This window comes from Eleutherodactylus coqui, chromosome 1, assembly GCF_035609145.1.
Source record: "Eleutherodactylus coqui strain aEleCoq1 chromosome 1, aEleCoq1.hap1, whole genome shotgun sequence".
Lineage (NCBI taxonomy): Eukaryota > Metazoa > Chordata > Amphibia > Anura > Eleutherodactylidae > Eleutherodactylus > Eleutherodactylus coqui.
The window spans coordinates 376349942-376372994 of NC_089837.1; the positions used below are offsets into that span (position 1 = coordinate 376349942).

Below are 23053 nucleotides of genomic sequence, written 5' to 3' on the forward strand. Positions count from 1 at the left end.
AATAACCCGCACTTACCAGAGATTAGCAAGCTACAACGCTTCCAGGGATGGAAAAACAGGGGAGTCAAAAGGATGGGTCAGATACTGGAGGGGGGAGAGCTGAAAACCCTTGAACAGTTAAGACAGAACTACGACATTCCTAACAGTGACTCTTACAAATACCTACAGCTTAGGCATGCTATACAAGCAGAAAAAAACACGGCAGAGATAACAGTATCAACAAACACAGTGGCGGATATAATAGGGAATCCTACCACCACAACCGGGAAAATATCTATATTATATTCTTATATACAAGACACGATCAATGCACACAACCCGATACCAACAAAAGCAAAATGGGAGGCAGACATAGGTCCCATTGAGGAGTCGCACTGGGAGGAGATCCTACAAATGACACCCAAGCTATCTCTGAGCGAGTCACACAGAGTCTCACAAATATTCCTAATACACAGAGTGTACCGTACTCCGGCTTTCCTGCATAACATAGGCATAAGAACCTCTCCGATATGTGTAAGGTGCAAAACCCACACGGCGGACCTAATCCACATGCTATGGAGATGCCCGAAACTGCACAGATACTGGGCGGAAATACGAGATACAATAAATGCAACATTTGGCATAAGTATGGACTTTACACCATACGTATGCATTCTAGGATATACGCATGATCTGGCGTTAGATGATAATGAAAAACTGGCGGTATCCAGACTATTGTATATAGCTAGAAAGACATAGCCCAGCACTGGCTAGATGAAGAACCGCCCACGCTAGGGGAATTCAAAAACAAGGTAAACCAAATTTTACCATGGGAAAAAAGTATATATACTAAACGCAAGACCAGCCAAAAATATTATGACATATGGCTGAGATGGATACACGCCCAGAGCCAGACAAGGAATGGCGGAACCAATATATAGGGGGTGGGGGGGTGAGCTGTGTGGGGAAACAGTTATATATATAAAAATGTTATAAAGATATGTAAAAGATGAAAAGTTAAATAAAAAATACTTTCAATCGAAAAAAAAAAATCAGCGGCAGCTCATTCAGCAGGCGGGGATTTTAAGTCCCCACCTGCTGAATACTACAGAAAGCAGTTCAGGAGAACTGCTGGCCAGACGCGGCTGAACTCGGGCTGCAGCGGAAAGGTGAGTATACTTTTTTTTTTTTTTTTTTTACACATTTTAGGATGATTTTCAGGTAAGGGCTTATATTTTTAAGCCCTTCCCGAAAATTCATCCCGCGCTCGCCAGCAGCCCATTGCTTTCAGTGGAGCCGGCTGTATTGCCGGCTCCATTGAATTCAATGGGCTAACATCGTTCTTCTCTGCCACAGCTGTTACAGCTGTGGCAGAGGAGAACGATCGTTATGCTGACAGTGCGGGGGGGGGGGGGGGGTCTCACTCTTGCCACTATTGTGGCTTAATAGTGAGACCTCGGAGCCCGAAATGCAGCCCTGCATGTTGCTCCTCGCCTGCCCTATCCATTTCTGTGTTTTTTACATGACTTTGGTGATTTGCTAAGATTTTCACAAATGAAAACCTTAGTGGAGCACCAGTCATATACAAAAAGGCTCGAGTCGCCCATTGACTTCAATGGGGTTCGTTACTCGAAACGAACTCTCGAGCATCACTGAAAGTTCGACTCGAGTAACGAGCACCCGAGCATTTTGGTGCTCGCTCATCTCTAGTAAAGACCCATTTAGACACTACGATCACTCAAGCCACCTTTCGAGCGATAGTCGTTGTAGGTAAATGTGCGCCCATTGTGCATTTTTCATTACCTACTCTCTCATCGTTGTCTTTCGGTCCGCTTAAAGTCCATCGTTTGGCAGTTTGCTTTTCGTTTGATTTAAATTACATTCGTTCAGCCGTTCGGCGATTTGATGGCAGTGTTTAATCGTTTGGCGGGGCATACATTCAGCTGGCTAAAGGCAGAGCGATTGGCTGTCGGGATGACAAAGTTTCGATTTTAACACGCTCACCTAGTGCTCAACTATTGGCCGTGCTGTTGTGACGTACCCTGCAAGCAGCAACCAAGACCATTGAAAAATTAATTCGCAATTTTAAATGCATGTGCTAAAGTCTCGGATTCACATAGGTCACTAATAGGTCAATACACAAAACTACATTTATTTTTGACACGGATGACCAAGAGATTATTTACAATCCAATGACAATAATACTATCGTTTGTACCACCTAGTTTATAACTCTTTGGCAATTCCTTAACATAAATTGTCTATAATAGGCGTCTATTACAACGATAATCTAACGACTGAAATGCCCTGCCGCTTCGTCTATTTTCCAATGATTTTCGTTTGGTTAAAACGTTCGTCTTTAAAAGCAAAACCATCGCTCACTTTTGATCGTTGTAACAAATTTTGAGCGATGATCGTTGTGTCTCAATGGGGCTTTACAAATATTACAGCAGATAGAAAAAAAAAATAAAGCCCAACCCCATAACCATTCAAGCCTATTGTTCACTTGCTCTAAACCATGGAGGTTACAGCTGGCGAGGCGGTGAAAACCCTTTGGTTTGTAATATAAAGAATAAAAGACGTGGGTGTTATTGCAAGGGCCACTCGCAGCCTTTCTGTAACTTTTATCCTAGTGTTTTAATGCTAGTGCTGGAAATATCTGTCTGCACATTAAATTGTGTGGTTCTGACTAGGCTGTAACTTACTGATATTTGCTTTTTCAGAGGAGATCTCAGATTTGACTGACCAAGTCAGTGAAGGCAATAAAAGCTTGCATGAAATAGAAAAGGTGAAGAAACAAGTTGAACAAGAAAAGTCTGAGATTCAGACGGCCCTGGAGGAAGCTGAGGTGAGGATAACCCACACTATGCTATACATGTACATGTAACTATTCGTACACTGTATCACACTGAAGAGTAAATGGCTGAACTGGATGGACATATGTCTTTTTCCAGCCTTACATACTATGTTACATGAGGAAATTATTCCTCATTGCTGTCATAACAATTTTTTGACCCTCTGGTATCAAGAAAGGATGAATAAAAGTTATACAGTGCTTCTACGCAGTCTTTATACAATGTTGACTTCTTTTTCATTTTATTTTTGATACACAACTGTAGTGCACTGAGAAGTCTTAGAAGCCTCTTGCCTTTTTATTAAATCAGAATATTTTTTTTTTTTTTTTGGGGGGGGGGGGGGTTAATAGGGCTCATTGGTACCTAATTTCTGTGAGTTTGTGGCATGTGCTGTATTCCCTAAGATATGCTTTACACATGTTAGGGAGTTCCCATGGGAAAACGTCTAAGAACATCAGTAAGAGGTCCTACTCATGTTGCCAGAATTTATACAGGGCTGATACTATAGTGACAAACTGGGGAATTGCCCAGGGTCCCCATTGCGCAATTTTTTAAAGCAGCTAGCCATGAGCTAACATAACCAGAGCAACAATAGTCACCTCTCTTCTCCACCTGGTAAGCAGCACCAAGGCTCTCATAGTCTTTGTTTACAGCGGAAGTCAGGTGGCCACAGCAGCTAACCAGAGACTACAGCGTCACTGTCTGTTCTTGGCGGTTACCTGACTTCCGCTGTGAACAAAGACAGAGAAAACTGTGGGAGTGTTGTGCTGCTTAGCAGGAGGGGATAGTAATTGCTGCTTTTGTTATTTTAGCTCATAGCCAGCTGTTTATATTTTTTTCCTTGTGGTGGTAGCGCACATGGGGGACGGCCCAAGCTAAACTTTTGCACTTGAGCCCTTGAGCCTGTAACTATGCCCCTGGTCCCTGAGTAAAGTGGGCACCACTTGGCCAACTCTGTGTAGTTTGTACATCTCCCCTATTCCTATGACTTGAGAGCAGTCTTCTGTAGCCTTTATGTCGTCTTTTTAATGGGTCCCTAGGTCCCAATTGGTTAGAGATTTATTAGGGGTGGATGCAGTGAGTTAGTGAGGGCGAACTGCGTTTTACAATAAAAATAATAGCTAGGCCCAGGTGATCGGAGCTCTTAAATTGTTTTCCATATGTTCGATAACAAAGCTGTAGAAAGAAAGGCATCTGAATGCTGCTATAATTGGGTAGAAATCCCAACACATTTTATCCCAAGATGTGCATAGGTGTGAAAAAGCTAAAAAGTAGTGAAAAGTATATATAACACATACGCACACACCAATAAATTTCAGGGGAAATGTCTGGCCTGGCCATGGTTCCCTCATTCAAAATCAGCTGTTTGCCAGGGACTGTTTGTGCTGGGTGACACATTTTTAAAGTGTCTCTGTCTGATATCACAACCCTCTTAGGTTTTCATTTCGGTTCATCGAGTTGCTTTTTCCTCTCTTCAATACCCCTGTCCCTCCTATGTTGATGATAATACTTACTATTTTGCATGATAGTATTGGGCATGGTGTGGTGGTATAATTGGTAATATCCATCATTATATAGTGTGTTTTGTTCAAAAACAATATGGAGATTATATATTTTTTAAACTCGTTTTATTGAGAATAACAGAACATATCAAATTATATTACTCAGTGACAACCTGAATGTAACACGGTTCATGTCTACAAAATGGTTACAATTATTTAAAACAATATAAATTGTGTAACATAGCGTATTTGAAAGATAGTTTGTAGAGTTCAGGATATTATCATCATACCTGTGAAGGGCTAAATGACACCCCGATGGGTCGAAAAACCTCATTTGGTCTACCAATTGCATTTTGCGCATGGGTTGTGGTTGATAAGTCACACCAAATTCCCCAGACCTTATAGAATTTATCTGGGCACTTTCTATTTTTGTATACTATCTTTTTCATATGGGAGAATAGAATTGACTAGATTACGCTATTGGGGGAGCATCGGGGGTCTCCTATCCATCCAGCTCAATGCTACAGCCTTACGGGCCACAAACAGCACCTCACCAAGAAAAATGTGGATATGGAATTGCCACGGCTTTTCATCCAGTATACCTTGCAGAGATATAGTGGGGTTAAGTGGACGTGACACCCCCAATAGTTGTCCCAGGAAGTCTGTAACCTCCGTCAAGAAGGAGCATACCATAGGACAACTCGACAGCAGATGGTTAAAATTAGCATTGGTTGTCTGACAGCGATGACGTGTGTTAGGGGTTCTATTCATTAAAAGAGTCTGCTGGTATCAAGTAACATTGATATATAATGTGTAGTTGGATCAGTTTGTTGTTAGCTACGGGCATGAGTGAAGTGTGGGAGGACACGAAGATAATATTTGATCACTGTATGGAGGTAATATTTAGTCCTGGTATTTGATAGAAATATACCTGAATTGTTTTTTGTAAAACTCTACCAAAACCCCTGGAAGTACTGGAGTTCAGCACTGCAGCACTCTCTACACCGCCTCCTTAGTGCCTTAAATGTAACCTTTGTTAATGCAGTATTTTAAGTATTTGGGGCCCATTCATAATTTTGCTCAGAGCCACACTTTCTCTAAAACTGCCCCTGAATTTAGAGATGAAATGTTGGAAAAAGGAGGCGTAGGAATTTCATAAAAATGTCAAACAGCAGATTATTCAATGTAATTATCCAACAGCACTGGCTATTTCTCATTCTTTTTCTAAGGGCGCACTTGAACATGAAGAAAGCAAAACTCTGAGATTTCAGCTGGAGTTATCTCAGATAAAAGCAGAATTTGAAAGAAAACTGTCTGAGAAAGATGAAGAGACAGAAAATATAAGGTAATCTGCAAATATTTTTACTGTTAGGGTGCATTCAGATGAGCGATGTTTACACGCTGCTACAGCAGCGTGTAAACCACGCTTCTATAGCAACCGATAGGTTGCTATGAAAGTGCTCACACAGAGCTTTTTTACCAGCGCAGAATCTGCGCTGGTAAAAAAGATAGGACAGCCAGTGCCAACTCACCTGTCATCTCCGTGCTGCGGTGCTGTCCATGGTGCTGAGCACAGGCTCCTATGGGAGCCGCAGCAGCACTCTGCCTGCAGCACGGACATGTGATTGGGCTGCTCCGTGGAGCACACAGCAGCTTGTTCAACACAGAATTCCTGCATGTCAGCAGCGTGGTTTAGACGTTGCTGTAGCAGCGTGTAAACCACACTCGTCTGAATACACCCTTTGACTGTACTGTGATACTTGTGTGTAGACAAAAATGAACTGTTACTGATGCACCTTCCAGCTTCAGTGATGATATGGGGATTGCCTAGTGTGATTATCTGTCTACACACCATGTCATTACCAGAGGCCAGTAAACGAAAACCGGCCGGGGTGACCAGCAGATTCTAAAGTAAATTACAGCAAAATCTGCAATAATAAGATCTGATTGCAGATTTCGTCTTACCCATTGACTGAAATAAGAGAAATCCACAACAACCATAGTCCAATGTTTGCCTAGAAATTTTCCAATGCTTGTTGATGAAACTGCACTGTACTGTAACTCTAACCTGCGGTCATGCTGCAAATTTTATGTGCTGTGACACAAAGGGTAATTTAGTATCAAAGGTAGCAGCTTCCTGGACTCTCTAGAGGTTTTCGGGTGTGGAGTGCCAAATAAATAGCATAGAATCTAATGGCAATCCAAATGAAATGACTTTATTCAGCTTCTAAATTATTGCAGGTATTAAATAATAAAAGCATAGCCTTTCTTACGGGGCACTGCCTCACTTCTTGAAACCTAGTTAACCTCTAAGGAAAACCACCACATTTACTGAGGTCCGTCCTTAGTACTTCGGCTCCCACTGAGTTCAACTAGGTCCTTTCTAGATGCCAGTTCTCTTGGGATAGACTATCTGTCTATCTCCATCTAGTCCGCTAATCACCTGCTAACGCAAGCAGAGCTTCCTTGCTGTGATCTCTCCCATTAAAGCTGGCCAGAGAAGGGGCTGGTCACCAGCAACCTCAAGTGTCACACTCTTACAATGTGTGAATCTGCATGGAAACCCTATTAGCTACTATACAGTTGTGGCCAAAAGTTTTGAAACTGACACAGATTTTGCTTTTCACACGGTTTGCTATTTCAGTGTTTTTAGTTCTTTTAGTCAGATGTTTCTATGATATAGTGCAGTTCAATTATAAGCTTTTAATCTTTTATTAACAAATACATCCAGTTCACACATCTTATTTTTATGACGAAAAAACAGGAGAAACCAACAACGTATCATTGAATCACTGCAATCTAACCTGGACTCAGAAGCCAAAAGCAGGAATGAGGCCGTCCGGCTTAAGAAAAAAATGGAAGGAGACCTGAATGAAATGGAGATTCAGCTAAGTCATTCTACCCGGCAAGCAACTGAAGCAATCAAATCTGTGCGAAACCTACAAGCACACATCAAGGTACAGTATTGTGGCAAGTGAACAGTGATTTAGGGTGTGAGGCGATAATATGGTTGCTTACACAGGAAGTGTGGATGGGATTTATTTATGCTTTCTATACAGATAATATACATCTCAAATAAAATTGTAAATAAAAAAAGGAGCGATGTGCAGATTATACATGGGCAGTGGCATCTTTAAATATCTTCACATGTAGCTGATACACTGCAGATTTTCCACAACGGATTTGTGCAGATATTTTAGTACAAATCCCACGCTGTAATGATCACGTGGACTAAGATGTCATCCTCCCAGAGACCGACAAGTAAGCAGGCAAGCCTCTGAGTGAGGAGAAGAGAGCACGTTTTTTTTAAACTGCTCTGCAGTGGAAAATCCACAAGCAGATCTGCACCCAAAATGATGCAGGTTTGCAGTAGCAGAATTGCCTTTGGATTTGCTACAGAAAATCTAGATGAATGTTCCACTCTAAATCTGCCCTGCGTGAATATACTGTACCCTTAAAAAAAATTATTAGACCATAACAAAAATTCTGAATGAAACATTAACATGCATGTACCCGAAAACAATTTAGCATTCAAGAACTTTCACTGAAAAACCAGATGTAAGACATGACATTTACAAAATCACAGTAAGTAACAAACTACAGAACATGTCGCTTCCGATATAAAATAAGGACCAACAAACAACACATTTAATATGAGACTAAAATGAAAGAAAAGAGGAAAAAAACAGGGTGGTAGAGGGGGAGAAATCATGGCGAGGGGACTGAAAGGTGTTTGGGCCACTACGAAGTATTACAGGCCATGCAGCCAAGTAGAGAATTCCTGGATATACTTGAACATTATCCAAGGGGGTCAAAAGCTTTAAAAATTTGTTGCACCATCTTAGCAATGATGTCCCCCAATCGATAAATCTTAGAGAATGTGTCTTACCACTCCATTAAACTAGGAACTTGTGAGAATTTCCAGTGATGTGGAATAACTAATAGGGCTACCTGAAGGAAGAAGTGTAACCGACCCTTTTCCAGGGAGGAGAGTGACCGGGGTATAATAGACTAGGGCTATCACCGGTGAGCCAGAACAATTTATACAGCTGTGTAGACATAAAAATAAAAAAAGCTATGGCTGATACAGAAGTGTACAGCAAAAACTATTTCAAAAATTCCTATTGTCTCGAAAATGGTTTTCTTTTTTTTTTTTTTTAAATATATATAAAAAAGATTGGAAACCCATTTAAGGGCTTTTACCCACTAATGTTTTTTTGTCACTGCAAATTCGCTGCATTTTTTCCAAATGTCAATGGGACTTTCTAATGTTAAATTTGCATTGCACAAAAAACTGAAAAACACAAACTTGCGTCTTTTGTGCGATGCAAATTTAACATTAGAATGTCCCACTGACATTTGGGGGAAAAAAACGCTGCGAATTTGCAAATGAAAAAAAAAAAACGCTAGTGGGTAAAAGCCCTAAAGGTGCATTCCCACATTGCAAAAACGGTGTTGTTTTTTCCACAGTGAAAACGTTTATTATTTAAGTAAATGCGAATAAAGCTGTAACTGTACTGTAACTCTAACCTGCGGTCATGCTGTGTTTCTGTAGCAGACCTTAGCGTTTCTGCAATGTATCTCTAACACGAGTGTGTGCTACTGTGTATTACGCTTGCAGTTTTTGCTCACGCAATATGCTGTACCAATCTCACATTGACTTTCGAATGTGCCTCTCACACACAGCGCACAAAATATGCTCGCAGAAATAAAAATTGCGGCATGCACTATATTGGCACGGGCATACACACCAAGATAGTGTATGGAGATTGTCGGCACACAGCAAATACATGTCATCCCGTACTTACTGCGTGCTCCTGCTCGCAGCAAAATGTGCTCACGTGAGAGAGCTGTAAGCTAGAATTGGCCTGAGCTTTAAGGCTTTAATGCATAATACCTTTCACCAACATTTCACACCATAAATCTATGTACAGTGTTGAACTTTGCTTTTAATATCATGTATTATTGTGAATCGCATTGTATGCTTCCACATTGATATTCACAGTTGCTTCCAAAATTCCATTAGTTGCTGTTGGCCAGTAGTTTATGTTCTCTCAGCAGGCCAGTATAATATCTTAGATCTTACCATGTAAGAATTTAGCATGTAAACCAGTACAAAATAAGATGACAAATTACAGTACTCAATAGCTTCAAAGGAAAGCTGTTCAGAAGTGGAATTTACTTTACAGTGCCACTTATTCTTCTAGTTAAAACAGTACTTGCATTTACTAAAGGCCCATTTAGACACAACGATTATCACTTAAAATTAGTTCAAAAGCCATCTTTTGAGTGATAATCGCTGTGTCTAAATTCCTGCCCATCATGCACTTTTTGTGCAATATTTGTTCATCTCTGACTTCAAGCAAGCCTGAAGTCAGCGATGAGCCTTATGAGCGCCGCACGCTGAGTTCTTAGTGGGATAGTGCTGATAGTATTCTCTCAGCTGCTATGCCGCTCGGAGTTCTCAGCAAGATATCGCTGAGGACTCCGAGAACAACACAGCTGTTTGCAGATAACAGACCCCCAGCTGTAATCTGCATACAGCAGGAGCCTTCATTTACACGCTAATGAACTCTTAAGTAGCTAATTAACTACTTAAAAGTTTATGCAAAGTGATCGCTCAAAACTGTCCCTCAAACTGCCGTTTGAGTGAATTTTGAGTGATCATCTTTCAGTGTAAATGGGCCTTAAAGGGGTTGTCCCGCGGCAGCAAGTGGGTCTATACACTTCTGTATGGCCATATTAATGCACTTTGTAATGTACATTGTGCATTAATTATGAGCCATACAGAAGTTATAAGAAGTTTTTCACTTACCTGTTCCGTTGCTGGCGTCCTCGTTTCCATGGAGCCGACTAATTTTCGCCGTCTAATGGCCAAATTAGCTGCGCTTGCGCAGTCCGGGTCTTCTTCTTTCCTCAATGGGGCCGCTCGTGCTGGATGCCGGCTCCTTGTAGCTCCGCCCAGTCACGTGCCGATTCCAGCCAATCAGGAGGCTGGAATCGGCAATGGACCGCACAGAAGCCCTGCGGTCCACCGAGGGTGAAGATCCCGGCGGCCATCTTCAGCAGGTAAGTAAGAAGTCACCGGAGCGCGGGGATTCAGGTAAGCACTCTCCGGTGTTCTTTTTTAACCCCTGCATCAGGGTTGTCTCGCGCCGAACGGGGGGGGGGGGGGGGGTGTTGAAAAAAAAAACACGTTTCGGCGCGGGACAACCCCTTTAAGACCTTATTCACACATTGCAGATAAGGTCAATATTTTGCTGCAGTATTTATAAACTAAAACAAAAAGTAGAACCTTAAGGAAAATACAAACAAAAGATACCTACTTCTTTTCTTCTTTACAACCAATCCTGATTTTGGCTTCAAAATACTGATGCAATGTGTGAATAAGGCCTAATGCCAGCAGTCAATGTTTAGATTTTTGATTTCCTACTTGCTTTTGTTTAATTTGTTATATTGTTTGTTTAAAAAACACAAATTTTGACTAATTGTTGAATTTTACATAAGCTGGCATACTATAGACTTGATAGTATAGAGTACATTAAACTTCATATAAAACAATCTATATATATTTATATGTCTTGTCTTTAGGATACTCAAGTGCAACTAGACGACTCAATACATCTTACTGAGGACCTTAAGGAACAGGCTGCAGTCAATGAAAGAAGGAACATTCTGCTTCAAGCTGAGCTGGATGAACTGAGGGGAGCGCTGGATCAAACAGAACGTGCAAGGAAACTGGCAGAACAGGAGCTCCTAGAAGCTACAGAGAGGGTCAACTTGCTTCATTCACAGGTCCACAACAAATTTTCTTTCAACAATCCTATAATTTTGTGCTGGGTATTTCTAATAGACTGGATTCCAAATAATTCCTTAAGAGTTAGTGTTAATTTTGAATTTTTTCAAGTCAGTGCGACACTTTGCAGCGAATTCCCTAGATACTAAATAGAACATATATGTCTCCTGTTCTGGACTCCAGGGTCTGCCTTTATCTGGACTAGTGCCTCTCAACCTTTTTTCTACTTGGGCCTCATGAGCTACAACAGGGCTGCTTAAATTGTGAGTTGGCCCTCACCAGTGAAGCACCCTGTAGGTTAGGGGTGTCAAACACATTTTCACCTAGGACTATATTAGCCTTATGGTTGCCTTCAAAAGGCCGATTGTAATTGTAAGACTGTATAATAATAGTTCGTTCACATGAGCGTATTTGAGCAGCATATTACGCGTGCAATTTTTGCATACGAAATACGCAGTGATTAGAACCCATTGGGGTTTGTTCACATGAGGTGTATTTTTTCCAGTGCTCGCATGTTGCAAGAAAAATACAAACAAGACCTATTTTGTTATTACGAACCGCAGTAGACCATTGAAGTAATTGGACTGGTGCAAATACGCAGTAAATGTATTTGCGTATTGACTGCGTTTTTTGAGAGAAATACGCAGTGTATTTGCACACATAGGAACAGCACAGATCTAAACTGCACTCTTGCTGACTTTAGTACATTGAACCTGTGCTATTAAATTATTTGTAAGTTACCAGCATCTGTTACACAGAAGTTGAGGTACACCATTTATAGCGTTGCATACAAGTCATATCACCTTCATTTGTGAGATAACCCCAAAAAAGTGATTTGCCCTTTGTGTTCTCTATGTTGTGGCTGGACTCATGATTGTGTCAGGATCTGAGTCCACTAAATGATCCTTTTGTGGGCCAGTCCAACTTTTAGTCAATATATTATAATAGACCTAGCAGTTGTATGAGTACATAGCCCGTGTTGGTCATGAAGTGGTGTAATTTCGATTACTGTCAGATTAAGATCTTAAAAGCAGCATGGAAAAGGAAAAACGAAGTGTATAGAAAGTTCAAAAACTTTGCATTATGACAAAATTATATATCGCCATCTTCCTTATCTTTTTACAGAACACAAGCCTCATCAATCAGAAGAAAAAGCTGGAGAGTGATTTGTCCCATATGCAGAATGAAGTAGAGGAGGCCATTCAGGAATGTAGAAATGCAGAAGATAAAGCTAAGAAAGCTATTACTGATGTGAGTCTACACCTATCACTACATACATGACATACTCATCATCAATTTATAGAAACGCTTTTCAAGTATTAAAATGAATTATAAGAAGAATAGAAAACTAATAACTAGACAATTTCTTTGGTATATTTCTTTAGAATCACAGGGGAATCAAAAACATAGGGGAATTTATTAGTTGGTTTGCAACATTTTTGGCAGTAAAAAATGGTTAATTTTGGTGTACAAATTTGTGACTTTTTTTTGGTACTTGCCAGTTTTGAAAAGTAGCAGGATTTATCAGGATGGGTTATGGCCAATACTTTTCTGACATATTTATGAAATTTAAAGCCAGAACATAGTGCAAATTTTAGTGCAAATCCATTTCTGCTTACAGCAGGCATAAATTTCATAGACCAGCATATGTCAAATTTATTAAGAGGCATGCAGCTTTTAATACATTTAAAGTATACATGAGTTTTCAGAAGAATTTCAAAAGCATCCCAGGTCATCATTGCTGCTGCTGTTTTGATTATTTTTGCACCCAGTTTGAGTTTAATCAATTCAGTTTTTCATGTTGATTTTCCTGTTTTTCTGAAGCCCTGCTGCTTGCAATCCACTTACAGGTTGGGAGATGTGTGCTAAGCCTGCCATTCAGCTAGTACTGTACTGGTCAGGTTTTTTTTTGTCCCACACTTCACATGCAGCCTTGCATTGCCCAGCTCCAATCTGCTGCAAGGCCCACCCCTCTGTTGTATATAGTAACTAGCAGTTCCTCATGTTACTAGAGAAGCAAATTCCTAACGACAAGCAGTGGATTGCAAAGGTAATGGAAGGGAGACCCTTAGTAGCAGGCACTTTAAACTTGTTTTTCATGTTGTGTGAAAGGTTAGTGTCTATTTAAAGCACATTACTCCAACAAATGAATGAACATATGAATGCCAGTCTGAGTGGAAGGTGACTGTATTCTGTAATTGTTTTTGATGTATATTCAGGCTGCCATGATGGCAGAAGAGTTAAAGAAAGAACAAGATACCAGTTCTCACTTGGAGAGGATGAAGAAAAATATGGAACAAACAATTAAGGATTTACAGAAGAGATTGGATGAAGCAGAACAAATTGCACTTAAAGGAGGCAAGAAACAGATTCAAAAGCTTGAGTCACGGGTATGGCACTTTCCACATTTCTACATGTTCAGTGAATGTTACATTAGATCTATACAATTACTAGGGATAAGACTATATCTCCGTGAATCTATAGATATCTATATATGGATGGAAGAATAGATGGACACATTTGTATCCTATTTTTAGTACTACATGTCAGGAAAGTCCAGTAACTTGTAATACATTCTGTTTTAGATACGTGAATTAGAAAATGACCTGGAAACAGAGCAGCGCCACAATTCAGAATCACTGAAGGGAGTCCGCAAGTTTGAGCGCCGTATCAAGGAGCTAACATATCAGGTATTGTTCTTTAAAACATAAATTGTATAAAATGGGAGGAAGTGCACAAAGCTATGGTGAGTTTCCACGTGTGCTATGACTTTCAGTGATAATTCCATCCCTCATTTCCATTTTTGAAGCAGAGATACAGAATTAAAACGGAAATAAATAATTCCATTTTTTCCTCACTGATTGCCATGGATTTAAAAAAAACAACAGGAGGGACATGGAAAGCTTTAATAAATATTAATAAAATATAAATAAAATTTCAAACAAAAAAAACAGATATGTTAAAAACTTATCATAATGGCTCCCTAACTGATGCAAACTGACGCTAACTATCCTTTTTTTGTCACATCTGTTTGCTTCAGTTAGACATCTTTTTTTTTTAGTTTTCGAAAATAAAAAAACTGATCGTTTAATAATAGATGAAAGAACGCTGATGTGAACCGAGCCTTACTGATATAAAGGAACATGGCCAGGTACAACATCAATTCCCAACACCATGCCGAAAGGCAAAATGCTATATGGGAGAGGTAGCTAAGATGCAAAATACTGATGAACAACCATTAAGGGCCCTTCTACATGATTTTTATTCTGATTCTCTCTGGATTGCGGAGATCTGAACGATAATCATTCATTGTAAATGTCTGCATGATCTGAATGACAAAACATAATTCATTTGTTCAGATTGTGAAGGCATAAAACTCAAATGACAATCAGCCTGTGGAAACAGACAGTTGTTCATCTATGAAAGGCTGCCTGTTTACTGTGAATGGAGATGGGAGAGCCCATTATGGCTGAAACAGCTGTTGAGGGCTTCTGTGCCCAAAAATCGTCCCGTTTAACAGGGCCCTAACAGCCCTACCATTTATTGGGAAGTCTGCCTAACATTATACTTTCACAAATAATATTTCTATAGGGTAATAGTCACACAGATACGTGTAGTGCACTATGAAGGTTTACAGTCTATTAGTCTATTAGTGATGCCCATACTATTAGATCAGATGGACTGTCCCCCACTTTCTTAGTGTGCCAAATAAAGCACCGACACCCCAGCTTCCCCAGCAGCTTAAGGCCAGATTGCCTGTGCAAATAAATGAGGCATTAGTTGATATTTTGGCCAAAATACGCAAGCTCACAATCCGCATCATGAGTCCTCATGCCTTCCAAGTCCCTACACTAACATTACAAACAAATCACTGAAGGAGGAACCAAATCGATACAAAAATCACTGCAAAAGGCCACACTTACTGGTACAAAGATGCATGGGCAGGTATAAACACCAGTTCCCAGCAGCATGTAATAAGACAAAATGCTATATGGGGGCTGTAGCTCAGGTGCAAAATACTGATGAATACCCATTTACTCACCTACCATATATTGCGGCAGCGGTGGGAGGCTGCCTGGTATTATACTTGCCCACAGAAAAGGATTGTAGGGTGCCAGGCACAAGGATATGTGTAGGGCACATTGCATTGTGTTGTACTTCTTTTGTCCATATTAAAGCTTGTCGTCCAGGGGCGTAACTATAGGGGATGCGGTTGCACCCGAGCCCAGGACCCTTAGGGGGCCCACAAGGCCTCTCTTCTCCATATAGGGAGCCCAGTACTATGAATAAAGCATTATAGTTGGGGGCCCCGTTACAGGTTTTGCATTGGGGCCGAGGAGCTTCAAGTTACGCCCCTGCCATGGACTATAGATTGTTGTGAATAATTTAATCTATAGGAGGCGAGGGGTCAACAGGAGATGTCAGACATACTAGGAATCTAGTCTGAACAGAGACACGCAGGAAGTTTAGATCAGTGTATTCATGCTCATCAAAATATGTTCTGATTCTTCTAACTTTACTCCTGAAGGCAGAGGAAGACAAAAAAAATCTAATTCGCATGCAGGACCTGATTGATAAGTTACAGCTGAAAGTTAAGAGTTACAAGCATCAAGCTGAAGAGAGTGTAAGTGTTTGAACATGTAGAACCTTATATGGTAATATTCCTATTAAGTAGCAATAATTGTAAAGGGGATTTTATAGATGCTGGATTATCAAAGAATCTGAATTATCAGATGGTGATAGAAAAGTATATTCAACTCTTTGTAAGAGTGGAGCTCCTTAAGGAAGCCTGCCTAAAATAAAAGGTTAACCCAAAGTCTGCTACTATAACATGTTTTTAATCAGAGGTATTTTCTGAATGCTTATATGTCCTTAGTATTCTGGTTCTGCTTTTTGTGAAATTCCTCATTATACGGCTGATTTGTACTGGATTACCTTTTGATGAGATTACTAAATCCATGAAGCCAACTATAGATAAACCAAATACTGAGTAATCTCTTAGCTGAATTGCAGTACTATGAATAGTAATTGTACCTTGCGATTACTACGGAAGGTGCACAAAATTACTTGTGGATAATGCCAGTTTCAGACAAGCGTATAGTCACACGTCCATAATACGGACAAGTTACAGATGGCATTGCAGCCCTATGTCATCAGTATTTGATCTATATTAGCTTTAATTAGTTGTAATTTCTACAAGGCAAACACAGATCTGTATTTGCCCAATAGAAAATAATACTCAACAATGTAAATACGGAGGCAAAAATAGGTCATGCAGGGTTTTTAAAATCCAGCCATGAAAAATACGGCCATCTTAGTAGGATACATAGATTTACATTACTCCGTATTATGGACCGCAAAACACGGACCAAGTACAAAGATAAAGGACACTCTCTGAAACCAACGTTGAGCAGCATGTGCACATGAGATTTCATGTACCCCTGTAAATTAATATGGCTGGCAAAAATTCACACGGTTGAACTGAAATCCTACCGGACTACAGCAACTGAGTGTAATATTGCCATGGAGTTGGTCTTGCTGGAAAACACTTTTTGAAATGTGACTTTCCAAATGTAACTATTAAAGTACAAGTTTGACAGCTGCACAGAAATGGGGGAATTTATAATTGTAAAACTGGCATAAAAGATAAGGTTTCTATAGGGTACCTACTTATACAAGAGTTTTGCAACTTTTTTACAATTGCTTGTGCCAGTTTTATGAAAAGAGGGCATGGCTTATTGTGAGGGGTCAGCCTGACAGATTTAAATAGAATTCATGCCAGAAATCTACTTCTGCCTTTGTAGGTGGTGTAGATTTCTTTTTAGGCACATGGACATCTCAAGATGCCCCTAATATATGAAGAGGTATGTGCCTCCTCCTACATTAGGTGCAGCTTGCTCCTGTGGGGATCATTGTAAGGTTTTTGAAATACTGGCTCCAAAGTTTTCATGTACAATAGATCCAATTCATGTAAAGTAGGGATAGGTGTAGAGATATTTTGACATGTACAACTGAGTAAAGTTTGTGAAAATCTATGCACATTTTGTAACCCCCCCCCCCCCCTCCCCTTCCCCTCTCTGGTGTATTCATCAGATTTTCAATAACTTGCATTTCTGCAACAAATATATCCTTATGTATACATTTTCTCAGCAAAAGAAAGGTCATTGTGCCATACTATGCCTATATAGTGTGCCAGAATAGGGCAACTTGTGAGAGGCTGTGTTGCAATGTCTCAGTGCTGGCTAGTTTTCCTCCATGGTGGCCAACTAAAGTGTCACTCCCCAAAAAAACTATAAGGAGGGGTGATCTTATAGTGCACTGGGCTGATTAAGGTTTCCCTGGAGTAGATGGTGTTAATGGCAGTGTATGACACCAAATTAATCAAGAGCCCAGACAGACAGGGAGCCAAGTCATCTCAGACTTTATTAAGCTTGATAGTTTCAAACATCCAAGATGGAGGTACAATTCTTTAACATCAAACAATTAGAGCAGGCTTTCTGGCTGGTGGTAGCTGTAATTCGTCTCTGAAGCTGCTTTGCCCTCTGTACTGTAGGTTGTGTGATAAATCCCACTGCTCTAGATTCTTCAGCTTCTTAGGGACCCTCACACCATAGAAACAGCAGGAATCAGGATTCAGTGTAGTCTGGGCCTGGTTTTACTTCACTCAAAAGTAGGCCTCACGTCTGCCTCCCCTAAGGCCTAGGAGAACAACAGGAAAGTTATAGGTTGTTACTCGGGGAGCTTAACTTGGACTAATCCACTGAACTGTTTATGTGGCTTACTTATATAACGTGACTTCTACTTGCCTAGCTCTGATTGGAGACTATGCAAGCTATAGGATGCACTAACTAACCCTTACTGTACACTAGCTAAACAAACAACAGCCACGACCTGTAATACACAAGATAAAGTGAACATAGGACAACACTTTAGAAAAGATAATCAAAAGTCTATAAAATATTAAACACCAGGGATGCACAGTTGGTGGTACTAAATGGCTATTTGTGTAATCCATACCTATTGCTATATTGCAAAAGATATATCTGGTAGAATAATCTATTGTCTTTAACAGGAGCAGCAAGTCAATCAGTACCTGACCAAATACAAGAAACTGCAGCATGAGCTGGATGATGCCCAAGAAAGGGCAGATATAGCTGAATCACAAGTAAACAAATTGAGAAGCAAGACAAGAGATGGTGGGAAGGTAAGAGGTCATTTGATTACCGTGGCTTCTTGGTGTAAAATGCCCATACACACTAGACTAACATCAGCAAAATCCTCTAATTTTGGCAAGACCAGGCGACCATTTTATGCGCATTAGATATTCATCCAAAATTCAATTAGCAGACATGGGGGGTAAGGGGGAATAGGCATTTTGAATATGAACATGCCCAGTCAAATGTTCTCAATTGCAATAAGCCACCGCCAAAAGTGTCTGGCAGTGGCTTTTTCCTCTCTCTCTATTGAGAACGCATACTTGTTCTACTGAACAGAAAGTGCATGTGTATGAAAAAGTGCTGCACCCAGCCAACAGCTTTTAAAGGTATTTGACCAGCTTAAATGTAAAACTATATCACTGCTTGTGTTTGGTCTACATGCATGAAGACTGCATATACCATATGATCATATGCAGTTAACTTAAAATTACCAGCTAACCCTTAACCCCTTGATGCTTTTGGGCATACATGTATGCCCTTCGGCATCTGGGTTTGTATGGAGTGGGACCAGGAACCGACCCAACTCTATACATGGTGGGTACTCCCTGTCTTTAACAGCTGACACTTGATGTCAACAGTTGTAAAGTGCCCCAAGTTTGATGGTCTCAAATGGCCGCCTTGCAATGAGATTGTGAGGTGCCATTTGGTTATCATAGCAGTCCAGGTCCTTCTGAAGGCCCCTGGGGCTGTCATGTATTTCTATTATGACAGGCCCGTGAGCTGTTCTAATAGAATGCTGGCAGAAACACCATATATTGCAATACCAAGGTACTGCAGTATATGGCATAAATTGGCCCCGAAGGGTCACCTTGTGATGAGATTGTGAGGTGCCATTCAGTTGTCATGGCAGTCCAGGGCATTCTAAAGGCCTCCAGGGCTGCCATGTATTTCTGCCTATTAGGATTTGTCTTAATAGAATGCTGGCATAAATACTATATATTGGAATACTGAAGTATATGGTATAAACGATGAAACAATCGCAAGTTCAATAACCCTATGGGGACTAGATTTTTTTTAAAAAGTGTAAAAAAATTTGGAAAATAAAGTTTTTTTATGATTATAAAAGATAAGGGATACTAAAATAAATATGATGATATAATATAATAACTAAAATAAATATCATGATAAAAAAAAACATTTGGTATCGCCATATCTCTAAACGTCTAATCTATCAAAATAATGCATTATTTATCCCACACATTTAAGGTTGGCAGAAAAAAAATACTCAGTGCTAGAATTTGTTTGGTCACGCTGTCTCCAAGGAAAAATGTAATTGAAATTGGACACAAAACTGTGCTTATATTATGGTAATCCATGGAAATGTACAGTAAATGCGATTTATATTGATATTATGTATTTCATCTGTAGGTGCGTGAAGAGGAATAAACCGATATATGATATCTGAAGACTGCACTCTCTGAAACTTCACAGCAATTTATGCTAAAGTCGTAAAGCAACCTTAGCATGCAAATAAGTGAAATAAATCTTATCTCATGTAATGTAGCTCTTTATTGTCATCCTTCCTTGCGTGCTTCTGTACACCTAGCAATTCTTATAAATCGCTCACTTCCTAGCAATCATTATGATTATTGTCTAAATGTATTCATGGATCAATGATAAATGATAAAAGACACTACCAATACATTCAGAAAAATAATGTCACAATATGCAACAGGAGACATGAATGGAAAACGAAAATGGAAAACATCCGAAAATGTGTCCCTCTTGGCCAATAGAACATCAGCACACATTAACCCTGGCATACTAACCTGGGTGAAAATTCACCCATCAAATTTTTAAACTGGTGCCACAAAGGCGCTATTAATTTCCTTTTTTTATGGCAACAAAACTGTACTGAGCTCTTATCTGTACGATGATATACTTGGCAATTGTTGTACAACTACTTTTGAAAAATAAAGTTATCATCTTCTGTCTGTCCGTGAAGATGTAGTATTGTAGGTTTAATAGCAATACTATTACAAGTTCTGTAACTGACCTGGGAAAGGTTCCCTATAGTTATAGTGCTATAACCATATTCTACAATCAGTAAAGTCCACCCTCTAGGAGCCACACTAATTCAGAGAATGAAGGGGCTGCAGCACTGGTTTAGCAGCGAGTCCCCTTCATGGTACTCCCTGCACCGTGTGGCAACTGCAGCTATTGGCTGTGCAGGGTATAGCATGCATGCTCTATTTACTTGAATGCAGCCATGCTCTGAAGGGGATGCAGTATTAAACTCCTTCCATTACAGGATAGGTGGGGGATTCCAGAGGTTGGACCCCCACCAATCATAAAGTCATGGCATATCTTAGTGATAAGCCATGACTCTGTAAGACAAGAATAACTCTTTATTGGTGGGATCATTTTAAGAAGAACCCTAAGTAGGTTCGAAAGCTCAATATATCATCATGTCTTTGTTAGCCATTAAAAGGTATCATATCTACATGGTTAATTGGCTTCTCTTACTGAGAACAATCACATTGTATTCAAATATATAATAGTTCAGTTTTCATCACTAGGATAAACACTATAGGTGTTGTGATCCCACCATTCAGGCTGCTCACTTGAGTCCCTAAGTTTTAAGGCATATCAATTCAAAACAACGAATAGGACCTTCCCTAGCCCCAAGAATGGGGGTCCCAGGAGGCAACTCTAGGCAGAGAGGTGATCGCATACACACCCATGTTTCAAAGTAATAACTTCAAGAAAGAACCATCTAAGTCTGTGGGGGAGATCTACCAATGCATTTACATTAATTTTCTGATGTGAATTCAATGAAAAGTATGGCATTTGACATGAAGATTAGATATATATAGACCTTTAGGCACTTTTTAACTATACTAAAGGGATTCTGTCACCAGGTTTATGAAATTTGACTCTGAGCTGAGCTCTGGGTCATGAAGGTAGACTGTGAGATCCTCTCCCTGCCTGCAACATGCATAGTGACAGCTTTCTCCCTATACACAAAAGAGGAGAGAGCTGTCAGTCTGCATGATGTGGGCAGGAATATGCCAGCATGGCCCGCCTCTATAACTTGGAACTCAGCTTCAAGTCAAACTTCATGAACCTAATGACACTCTCTCTTTAAGAAAGGTTGTTGCTGCGTTTCTTATTAGAAAAGGGGCAGAAAACAATTTTATAATTGTGTTAGGGCTCCTACCCACTAGCGTTTTGTTAACGCTGCGATATCGCTGCATTTTTTTATGCAAATGTCAATGGGACTTTCTAATGTAAAAAAAATCGCATCGCATAAAAATCGCAAAGCACAAACTTGCGATTTTTGTGTAATGCGATTTTAACATTAGAGAGTCCCATTGACATTTGCATTAAAAAAACGCAGCGATATCGCAGCGTTAAAAAAGCACAAGTGGGTAGGAGCCCTTATGTTGATAAATACAGCATATAATTCAGTGTTTTTACAGACTGGTTCACTGCTCAGATAATAATAAAAGTCTGCCAGTGAGCTTGGTTGTTCTTGTAGCTTCAGTTGATTACTATGAAGGTAAATGTGCAAACTCTGTCACCGTTCACCCAAGTGCGGAGTACTGTAACTCCCTTGTTTCTTGGATCAGTAGAAGTCCCAGCAGCTGCACCACTGACAATTTTATGTTTTACTTGAGTGGTCTCCAACCACTATCAATGCATTTCAGAAGTTGTAGTTCACAAAAGATGTAGAGCCAAATGGTGCAGTCCATTTACATAATTGATTTGTGCCAGACAAATCTAATTTCCTTTTATGACAGAATCACCAACTGGTTTGATCAGGGAAATGCAGTAGATATATTATATATTGACTTAAGTAAGGAATTTGACAAAGTATCTCATACCATCCTGATTGAAAAAAATGACCAAATATGGGACTGACAAGGCAACTGTTAGGTGGATTCACAACTGACTGAGTGATTGTACACAAAATGATCATAAATGGCTGCACATCTAAGTGGAAGAATGTCTCAAGTGGGGTACCACAAGGCTCTGTCCTGGGCCCAGTGGTGTTCAACATTTTTATAAATGTCTTAGAGGAGGAAACTGATCAAGTTTGCAGATGACACAAAGCTAGGAGAGATCGCTAACACTAGAAAAGGGAGAGGGAGCATCCAAAAAGATCTGGACAAACTAAAACAGTGGGCGGCAAGTAACAGAATGCTATTTAACAAGGAAAAATACAAATTACTACATTTGGGCAAGAAAAATGAAAAAAGCACATACAGAATGGATGGAATTGAGCTAAGCAGCAGCACATGTGAAAAAACACTTTGGTATACTAGATCACAGACTGAACATGGGCCAACAGTGTGATGCGGTGACAAAAAAAGGCAAACACAATTTTGGGATGTATTAAGAGAAGCACATGGGTTTCATGTGGCGCAGAGTGTTAAGGCAGAAGAAATGCAGCCCTAAGTTCTCACTCATGACTAGAGATGAGCGAGCATACTCGCTAAGGCAAACTACTCGAGCGAGTAGTGCCTTATTTGAGTACCTGTCCGCTCGTCTCTAAAGATTCGGCTGCTGGCGTGGGTGAGCGGTGAGTTGCGGGAGTGATCAGGGGGAAGCGGGGGGGGGGGGGAGAGTGAGAGAGAGATCTCCCCTCCGTTCCACCGCGCTCTCCCCCGCCGCTCGCCACCCCCCGCCGGCACCCGAATCTTTAGAGACGAGCGGGCAGTTACTCGAATAAGGCACTACTCGCTCGAGTAGTTTGCCTTAG

At 40.3% G+C, this 23053-nt stretch overlaps 1 protein-coding gene across 1 annotated transcript in view; it reads left to right on the forward strand.

Annotated features, from left to right (window-relative positions):
- Window positions 1-19780, forward strand: part of MYH15 (myosin heavy chain 15) — a 75650-nt gene extending 55870 nt beyond the window's left edge. Inside the window, exons 33-42 of the mRNA XM_066592764.1 lie at window positions 2702-2826; window positions 5565-5680; window positions 7100-7292; window positions 10927-11130; window positions 12257-12382; window positions 13351-13521; window positions 13717-13821; window positions 15660-15755; window positions 18204-18335; window positions 19717-19780. Coding sequence (XP_066448861.1) covers window positions 2702-2826; window positions 5565-5680; window positions 7100-7292; window positions 10927-11130; window positions 12257-12382; window positions 13351-13521; window positions 13717-13821; window positions 15660-15755; window positions 18204-18335; window positions 19717-19734 — 1286 coding nt within the window. The 3' untranslated portion in view covers window positions 19735-19780. The remainder of the gene's footprint in view (window positions 1-2701; window positions 2827-5564; window positions 5681-7099; window positions 7293-10926; window positions 11131-12256; window positions 12383-13350; window positions 13522-13716; window positions 13822-15659; window positions 15756-18203; window positions 18336-19716) is intronic.
- The last annotated feature ends 3273 nt before the right edge of the window (window positions 19781-23053 follow it).